General features: G+C 31.1%; 1 protein-coding gene across 1 annotated transcript in view; it reads left to right on the forward strand.

Moving 5' to 3' along the window:
• LOC137616071 (potassium voltage-gated channel subfamily KQT member 1-like) overlaps positions 1-10,139 on the forward strand; it is a 565,238-nt gene extending 555,099 nt beyond the window's left edge. The window contains 5 exon segments of the mRNA XM_068345745.1: positions 360-518; positions 2,327-2,459; positions 8,077-8,233; positions 8,510-8,632; positions 9,763-10,139. Of these exon segments, the coding sequence (XP_068201846.1) occupies positions 360-518; positions 2,327-2,459; positions 8,077-8,233; positions 8,510-8,632; positions 9,763-9,867 (677 nt within the window). The 3' untranslated portion in view covers positions 9,868-10,139.
• Positions 10,140-10,735: the final 596 nt, after the last annotated feature.

Below are 10,735 nucleotides of genomic sequence, written 5' to 3' on the forward strand. Positions count from 1 at the left end.
CCACCACTGAACAGTCTTGAGGAGCCTTGTGTGTTGTATATCAGCTCGAAGTCTGTATAAAGAAGGTGTTATGTCCCTATTGCAAGGCTTTTTTTCACCCAACGCCCGTCGCCCAATCGCCCCACTCCTTCACTTTAGGCAACTGAAACACACGCCCGCACTCACTAAGTAAAGAACTTGGTATTTCAATCATCCAGGATCATTAAAAAAGTAGTCTAAAATTAAATCTAAGGTAAATTTAAACTTAAGGGAGTGAGGGTGGATAATTGCAAGAGTAGTGGACTGCGGGCGAGAGGGCGTAGTGTAGTTCGGGCTTGTATTGATGTGGTGTGGTGATGCCATCTGTTGCATGGGTGTAGAGGAGGTGGCGCGAAGATGGTCGTCCATGGCTCGCTTGAGGGGCATGCTGGGTTGCGTGTCGCCCGGCACGGAGACCGCAGGAGTGCCACCCCCAGCCCTCTTGGGCAACCCAGGACGAGGCAGGGGGCTGGCCAGGTCACGAAGCTACGAATGTACAGGTAAGGCTTCGCAGGAAAATGAAGGTGTTTGCAAAACCTATTGGGGTTTCTTCTAGTTTTTCTTTCTATCTCTCTTGTAACGTCTTCTTAACCATCCAATGATTCTTGCTCCTCTGAATGGCACATTATACCTGCCTAGAGGCTATGATTAGTTACAGAATAGCCCTACCTGTTCATGAGGACAACTAGGCTTCCAACAGCACGATAACTTAATAATGCAGCAGCTGAGATGAATGATCTAACAGTTCATAGGATGGGGAAGATATAAAATTTAATATTGTTTCTCAAAATTCAACACAATTACTACGCATTTTTAGCAATTGTTAGATAAGGCATCCTTTTGAACAATGAATCCTATCTCATGAAAATAAAATCATTCACCACTAAAGCTGATGATCCTTATATGTTCTGCATAGTAGTTACTTCATCCCAAAGCGAGAAATACATCCATAATTTCTGTCTAATAGCAAACAAGGTCTATAGCAATTTGCATGTCGCCCGTAATTCTTCTCCTAAGCTACCAGTGTTTTAAAAAATAAATGAAAAGTCTAAGATAACTACATTATTCTAATAAAGTTGATATTAGTTAAAGAATATAATACATGCTAGAGTTTAAAGAGCCATTGATATTGCCAAAAAGGTGACTTATCTTGAAAGAAAATTATTGAAAAATTGTCGCCTAAAGGCTTAGTTAGCGCCTCTGCATGGATTACAGCTAAAATGGTCAAGTTATTCCATCCAAGATAATAGAAATTTATGCATGTTTACCTAGCCACCAAAGCTACATACTAAGCCTCCCTTGAGATCTATAGTAAAAAAAAAATTATCAATAAGCCCTCACTACGCTTTACTAAAACAATCCCATCCAATAATAAATAATCAAATGACAATGCTCCTTTTACAATACACTTTTCCCTTATCATAAAGCATATAATTAGTCTTGCTTAGACTTTGCACGAACTAAAATAACGATGGTCATTCCAATGAATATCATACCATCACAAAATCCCTAAAAAAGGATAAGCTACCTTAGTAGAGTTACTTTGAAGCCGGTTCAAAGAGACATATTGAAAAATCAAAATTATAGTTCTTCTGTTTATGTATTTTCTCTGTTGCTCTATATCTACTTTATGTATTCAACACTAAACAGAAAAATATGTTATTACAAATTCAGTGGCCCTTTGAACAAAGTATTACAAAAGACAAATTTATGCATTAATCATTGATACTTAATCTGACAATAAGCATTACAATTACTGGATCTGTGTATGTAAGTTACCAAACAAGCATATGATGAATTCAATTTAAAAGCAAAATATAAATGATGACTACCATAATACATCTTCAACCATGCAGTATTTTTTAGGTTAACGTTTGGTTTCCTGCTAACCTATACCATATTTTTTTCTTATTATTAGTTTCACGTCAATATGAGCACCATTTATCTAGCTCTAGCAACCCTACAAATTTCAGATATGAAAAACAACCTGTACAGTATCCTTTATGTTGATGCAATATGTGTAATCTCATTGAATATAGTCTCGGAGTATAATCTTTTAGCAAATGACAAAACATTATAACAAAGCCAAACATATCATTGTGCATAGTTTTTTTTTATATTGATTGAAAATATTTATTATATTTCTGAAAGCATTGCTTGATAACCACCAACATTTAAATGTCCGTGAAATCTCTATTGTGATAAAAGTGGGTTTGAAATATGAAAATCAAACTAATAAGAAAAAGTGGCATATGGTAGTAAATTGAAGTGATAAATGATGACATAAGACTTATATTTTGTTTCGCAGCTGGCACCCCAAACCGAATTCGGAGAGACGGTGGCTCCAGAGGATCTGCACTGCATAGCCAGGCTTCGTCGGTGACGGAAATGGCGTCCGACGAGATGGACATTGACATGGATGAGCCCCAAGGCTTCACCTCGTAAGTAGAATTCACCGAGATCCACATATTGGCAAAAAAGATTAAGGGAATTGTCTTGAATCTATTAATTTTTTAAATGTTATTTATGTGCTAATATTTCGTCATCAATGTGGACTATACGGCTGTGTGTATGTGTGTTTTTATCTTTCTACATGTATACTAACCTCTAGGAGAACATGAATGCCTCAGTAGTTCTGATATTTATGCTTCATTCATGCCATTGAACTAGGATAGAACAAAGGTAAACTACACTGGAGTATATCTCATACGTACGAATTACGATATTTTTTTTTCTCTTTGTTATTTTATACACACGTTTTTTGCATGCGATCCCTTCATTTTCGTAATTTTCAAATGATATTTACGCAATAACATCTCAATCTCAGCAATTATCTCCTTAGCATTTTATGACTTTTTCTCTGCACATACCATAGCACCTGGAACATCTGTTCTTAGCCCATCAGGACACAAGTGTGGCAAGTCTTTTATATTTGATAAATCATGAAATCCTTGAATACTGTTTTAAACTTGATTCACCATTTCCCAGGAATATGAACTAAGCCTAGTTTTTTCTCTATATACACACTGAAGGCATCTTTTTCATAAGCTTTCTTTGCCCAAAGGGATGACTTAAGTCTCCGAATGTTGCATGGCGAAATGCACTTAAAGTGCGTATTTTTTTTTTTTTTCCTCAAGTCACTAATACGTTGCGATTGGTTAATTATCATAAATATCGTCTGAAAATATATCAACAGAGGATCCCTGATTCTAATTGTTGTGTCTCCATTATAGTTTATGTATATTATCAACGCATACGCAGATATTGCTAATAAACTTATTCAAGCGTGTAATACAAACACTTATAAACATTTGTAGAGTTAGGCTGTAACAACAGAAAATGCTCATTGGAATACTCATAAGCATTATGTTGTCAAGTTCCCTTTTCTTCCTATGGTATCATTACATGAACACAAGCTCCGAGAGTTAAGATAAAAATTTCATAATAGATTACCTGATCAATTAAACCTATCAGGAACAGAACTACAACTAACATTCTTTATTTATATATATCTAAGGAAATCAATGTTATATTACAAAGATTATTAATTAAACCGCAATAGTATTCTTAGCTGTTTTTGCAAGGAATAAGAATAAGATTAAAATGAAAATATGAATTACCTAAATACAAATTACAACATCTAGCATGTATGAATATTTATAGACCGATACCAAAGCAACTGTGGAAACATTGGGATAGATTTTTAAACATATTTATATTTATTATGAAAGTATCGTTGCATATGCTTTTTTGCATCGATATGCTTTTAAGCTTTATGTACATGTCTATTGATAGATAGACAGTTTCATCGGTATTTTTATCACCTTTCCAGCTCAACAATCTATCAATCTAAAATAACTTTTCGCAATTAACTTTTTAATTTTTCCCTGCGGAGTTAACGCAAAATACGATGATAGCAATATTGATTTATCGATTTATTTCAGAAAAAAATATTTTCTGTTTTTGACATAAAATCACGGGTTTATGAGATGATAAGATGCAAAACCATTGAAATACAAAAGAAATATAAAGCATAAACGCTCCTAAAATTCATTAGGTACACCAGCACTAACTAAGACGTATTAACTAAGGTTATGTTTTTTATAATGATTTAATTCCGACCGATCCATAATTTATTTTCATAATACTAAACAAGTTATTGGATATATTTGCAAAATTATAGACGACACATAAACGTCAACAATAGATAATTTTATGGGGCTTAAGTTACTACAGGCGTTTGCTAGGTTGGTCAAATTTGTGCTGCATCCATCAACGCATCTTCCCTGTTCATAATAAATTCATTACGGTGTTATTTCCTCCATTATATATCTTTCCTGCAGTAACAGTAACTATATATGATTGTAAACACACACAGATATATTTATACATACATACATACACACACACACACACATATATATATATATATATATACAGTATATATACATGTATGTATATATATATATATATATATATATATATATATATATATATACGTTAATATGAACATGGATGATGTAGGATGAAGGCAGTTGACTCGTATAAGTATTCGAAAGTAATAACGCACGAAGACAGTCAAAGAATAGTTGAAATAAAATCTGTGAAAGAATTGGTGTACAAGGTTAGAAGTCGATTTGGGAACATCATTGAGTAAAACAGAAACTAAAAGATTTCATTTATGGAGATATGGAATATTAACGTAGTACTGTACTACTATGTAGATGGTACAATATGAATTGAATGGCTGAGGCATATCATGATACGTACAAATGGTAGAAAATTATCGTAGCTGATAGGATATATAACATTGTTTTGACAAGATATGGTCTAGCGAAATGAATGAAAGACAATGCTTTTAAAAAGGCAAGAGCAAAATTCTGAAATTCTGAAGAACCACATAGTGTAAGTGAGTTTGATGTAAGGAGAGCCCTTGATATCCAGTGTTTGCAAAATGGTTATGAATGCCGTAGTGTATGGAGGGGAATTTGAAGAGTTCATCATGAACCTTGTGCGCAACTAATGTTCAAGAAGCTTATGTCTGTGGCAGTGACTGAAGAATCGTATTTTTCGCTGAGGCCACGTCTTTTCAAGGGAAACAGCTAACTCTTATAAAAAGAATTATATATTGTATATATATACATACATATATATATATATATATATATATACATATATAAGTATATACAATATATATGTATATATATATATATATATATATATATATATATATATATATATATATATATATATATATATATATATATATATATATATATATATATATATATATATATATATATATATATGTATATATTATGAATATATATATATATATATATATATATATATATATATATATATATATATATATATATATATATATATATATATATATATATATATATATATATATATATATATATAAATATATATATATATATATATATATATAAATATATATATACATATATATACATATATATATATATATATATATATATGTGTGTGTGTGTGTGTGTGTGTGTGTGTGTGTGTGTGTGTGTATTGTGGGTCTTACAATTTTTCCTGCTTTTGACGAAAGATACAGCAGCTTGAAATGAACCGACGTCAATCCCGTTGCATGATTGGAAATGTAAGCTTTGCCATAGATAAAGAAGCTTATAACGTCGGTCATGTAATTTAGTAAAGTCTTCTGAACGATCATTCATGATTTTCTAAATTAATCTTGAAATTTTTCATTTCAAGCAATCTTAATGTTTTCATATATCAATACCTGTTCATTAATTTCATGGTTTCCCAATGGTTTTGTATCCTAGATTTTCACCCTCACGGTCTTCACATTGAAGTGTATTTCCATTATTCATCCATTGTAGCCCTGACGATGAATTACGTAGAAAGCGATTCGAAGCACAAGCTGACACCAAATATTAAATGGGAAACGTAAATGCATTCCTCGCCCTATCTTAAAACCTAATTGGAGCTCTCCTTGCCTGGAAATGTCTCCGATTGTTAGATACCACGAAGACATATATATTAACTGTATACGTGGGGTAAAATGGCCAAAAATCATACACACACTGACACATACATATATATATATATATATATATATATATATATATATATATATATATATATATATATATATATATATGTATATATATATATATATATATATGTATATATATATATATATATATATATATGTGTGTGTGTATATTTATACATATATATATATATATATATATATATATATATATATATATATATATATATATATATATATATATATATATATATATGTGTGTGTGTGTGTGTATGTATATATATGAATATATATATATATATATATATATATATCATACATATTTCTTTCTCGATAGAGGTCTATAATAAGTTGTACATTTACTCAATGACACTACAAGTAGTTACGAAACTATTAATAACTGGAACCCCCCACTAGAATGCTTTTTTTTTTGGGGGGGGGGATAATTGCAATATTCATAGAACAGACATAGTGAAGGAGGTGCCGAGTCCTATTCTGATGACCAATTAATGCTTTATTAAAAGTACATTCTTTTTTGTTGAAGAAAAGCCTTCGTGCTTCATAGATAATTTAAACACACGTGCCATGATGACTTGTATCATTTAATTATTCTTTTCATCATTCATATGTAGATATGGTAATAAAAAATATTGTAAATATAGATCTTCCTCTGCATTTACCTCAGCTTTCCTCTCTGCATTTTCTGAAAATAGAATGGTAGGAAGTAGAACACGTAGAACCTTTTTTAACCACACAGTGAAGCAACAATATCTACTAATATACATTATGCACTAGTATTCTTGTATTCTTTGATCATCCATCAAATATTACTCAACTCGAATATTTTTTTTATTCTTTAATATCTCTCCTTTCTTTCATATCGACTCTATTTCACTTATCACTAAAAGTTACATCAATAACAACTAGAGAGTTACCGTAATTAAAATTTTATATTCTAACAGTTATCTATGAATCTTTTATGGAGTCTGGGAGAGAGTTTCAATCATATAAAGTTTTGACTAATACAGCAAAATGCAATAAAAACTTTTCAAGAATTAGTAACATAGTTGGTGAAGTAGGTGACCAGAAGTTTCAACACCTTCAAACATGAGTACATCATTCATTTCAAATGTAAAAAAATATTTTTCTTACTTTAAATGTAAACAAGATTTCGCTTATTTCCTATCATCTCCAAATTAACTAGACAAGTAAAATCTTTTCTCCAAAGAAAAAAAAGAAGTCTTCGCATTTTTTTTTTTTTTTTGGAAGAAACAGATCGCTTTATTCAAAATGAACCCAGAATGAAAAGCAAAATTATTTCAAATTTTCACTACATCAAAGGACCAATTAGCAAATCTACAGCATGTAATTTATGAATGGATTTTGTTTATTCGTAATCATTACCGAAATTGATATGCATAGATAGTCTTTGGGATAAAAATAGCAATCGGCTCACTTAGTTTTTTACCGGTATATATCAGCAGAGATATTGCATTTTCAAATATTCTCAGTTGGAAGCTAAAAATCGAATTTTACAATCCCTCTTCAGATACCCAATTCAGGGTTGGTTTGAAATATCAAATTTTAGTTGTCTTGAAGCAGGAACATTACTACAAAAAAAAAAAAAGTCAGTTTTTTGTTGCAGGCCCGAAATTCAAAGTCCCAAACACTATAAACCACATAATATCTTAGGAGATTCAAGTTTCGTTGCCCATTCATAATTGATTTTGCAAAATAAATGTAGTTTGAACTGCATTCTCACGACAAATAGACTATATATCTAAGGAATACTAATAAAAAGGAACTATGATTGTCTCTGATTTGAATGTATCCGTCAATGTCGTATCCCATTTGTAGCATAGTAACACATTCCTATTAGCCTATCTCCCTACACATCCACAAACCTTTCGTGTCCTTTGGTCGGTAGAATTTCAACATTTGGCTCCTAATCTTCCTATCCCAACGCATGATTTTTTTGGACTCACACACTGTAGGGCTCTCCTCCACAGGCTGACGGAGGCCCACCGGAACGCCATCAGAGCCATTAGGAAAATCAAATACTTCGTTGCTAGGAGAAAGTTTCAGCAAGCAAGAAAACCCTATGATGTAAGAGATGTTATTGAACAATACAGCCAGGGACATCTCAACATGATGGTCAGAATAAAGGTAACAGTACGGTAAAAGAAGAAAAAAAATATTATCTAAGTATACATAAACAATAATCTAACCGTCTAATCAAGACGAAAAATTCCGAACAGTATCCATATCCATAACAGCAACTATTTTTTTTTTTATTTTATTTTTTTTTTATGTCAATTCTTATGTATCTAAAATAGTATGCTTTTCTTAAATTGACACTTTGCATTTACAAACTAAAGAAATATAAAAATCAGTTGTATTCCGGATTCATACAGCAACTATTAATAATTACTCTATAATTAGGAACTCCAACGAAGGCTGGATCAGACGCTTGGTAAGCCTGGAAGCTATCTTGCTGGCATGGATAAGTCGGGAAATGTCAAGCCTATGACAATAGGCGCTCGATTATACAGAGTTGAACAACAGGTAAGGGTCTCAAGAAACTTCTTGAATTTGTTAAACCTCATAATGTTCAAAATAATTCCCCAAATTATACATTTTGTCCAAACATGTGAAAGATGAAAAATTTAATATTTGTAAAAATAGTGAATAGAAATTGTTGATATTAACTAAAGTCTTCTCTAAATGCTAATTCGTTATATACCTCCCAGTAAACATTATATAATAGATGATTGGTAGATTTTCATGTCTTAAGTATAGTGTCTCTTTTTTACTATTTTTTTATATAATGAAAATAAATCGGTAACAAATGAAATATTTTTAAAAAACTTCTGATACAAATAAATATGTAATAAATGAAGACTTAACTTGAAACACCAGTATACTTTAGTGAATTCGAATATAAGTCTAAAGCATCGAATTATTATCCAACACTGTAAACGGTTTTACCTTTGAAAGACCTAAACATCCTTATGAACGTTTGCTCTTTAACTAGTTATATTTAATAATTCTTAAAGCTTAATGTATATCTAAAACATATTAGTGATCTTTTAAAAAGACCGATACTTAGAAAATAAATTAGGAATTAGAAGCTGTCTTATTTGAAAATAGAAATATTTTCCCCATTTATGCTGGTATAAAATGCAATTTGAAATAGGATACAATCTGAAGAAAACTTCGTTAAACTTTTAAACAACTTTGGGACTGATAACTCTTTAGAAATATATACCTTTACAAGGGTAATAATTCTTTATTCAAAGACTCCTCGATACTACAGTACCGTATCATTAGCTACGTTCCCAATATCCGGTCCTAAGAGTATAATTCTGTCAGCATAGGTACGAAAACTTTTGAAATACAACTCCATGCATGTATCCTGACTAAGTTGCATGGTTATTATGACATTTTTTAATAATCATTAATGAATTCAATTATAAAGGTTTAAAACTATAATATGGTAGTGTTTAATCATTAGGTACATAAAAATATATTCTGAATCTCAATGTCATTTACAAGCACTGTTCTCCTTTGTAATCCCTAAACCTTATTAGCTTTGATGTTTCTATTTTACATTTCGAAAGATTAAATACCATGTTCATACATATGCTCTAAGTTTGAAGTAACTTTCTTAAAAATATAAATTCTTTTTTTCACAGCTACTTTTACTCGACAAGAAGTTGGACCAGGTGCTTTTCGTATGCAATGCATTGGCACAGAAGACCCAGCTTCCTGAAATAAGAAACTCAGATGACCATGTATAGCGAAGACCTTTTTGACATATCAATATGTGTGGGTTTGTTTGATTGCTAGTTCGTTTTTCCAGTCTTTCATTCAATTCGCGAATTATCTTGATCCTTTAGAGAGGATCCTATATCACCCATTGTATACATAATATAAATTGGACTAGCTTTGCTGCCATAGTTAGATCTAATGATAATTAGTCTGAGATTAATTGTTACACATCACCTGGATACCTACTTTATCTAGGGAAGAGCTTAGTGAAATCTCGTGCAGGATAATCTAAAAAATAAAAAAAAAATGGCATCGAAGGAATTTCCTGTTCTTTCAATTCTATTTATAGTAAATTTTAGATATTTTTTTGTAAATTACTCACTAGCAGAAATAATGCAATAGAGATGAATATTTCGAGTAAATTCAACACTTTCGATTTCAATAGGTCTAAACCAAAATCAGATTATAACTAAAAATATGAAATAAAGAAAAGTGGAGCATTAATGATCCAAAATACCTTATAGAAAAAAAGGGAATTGTCCTGGCTGGAACGACACCAAAGATCCGTTATGAATAATCAATTTACTGATAGCAGAAAACAGACCCCTGAATCATTTGCATTTATGTATCAAGATATTCAACACTTAGAACAGATCTCTTCAGTAATTCTTTGATTCTTTATACGGTAATTCAGAAACTGAAATAAAATAAAGAAAAATAAATTAAAGTACCAGTTAGAATACATAATCTCCAGCTTTGTCTCACATGGAAAAGCAACATTCAATCTCCATCGTATATTGTAAGTCACCATTTGCTTTAGAAATGAAAAAATAAGGAATTATTGAAAAAAAGTAAATAATTATAAATAGAACTGTGGCAACAAATTAAATTGTCCAA

Source organism: Palaemon carinicauda, chromosome 22 (assembly GCF_036898095.1).
Source record: "Palaemon carinicauda isolate YSFRI2023 chromosome 22, ASM3689809v2, whole genome shotgun sequence".
Taxonomy (NCBI): domain Eukaryota; kingdom Metazoa; phylum Arthropoda; class Malacostraca; order Decapoda; family Palaemonidae; genus Palaemon; species Palaemon carinicauda.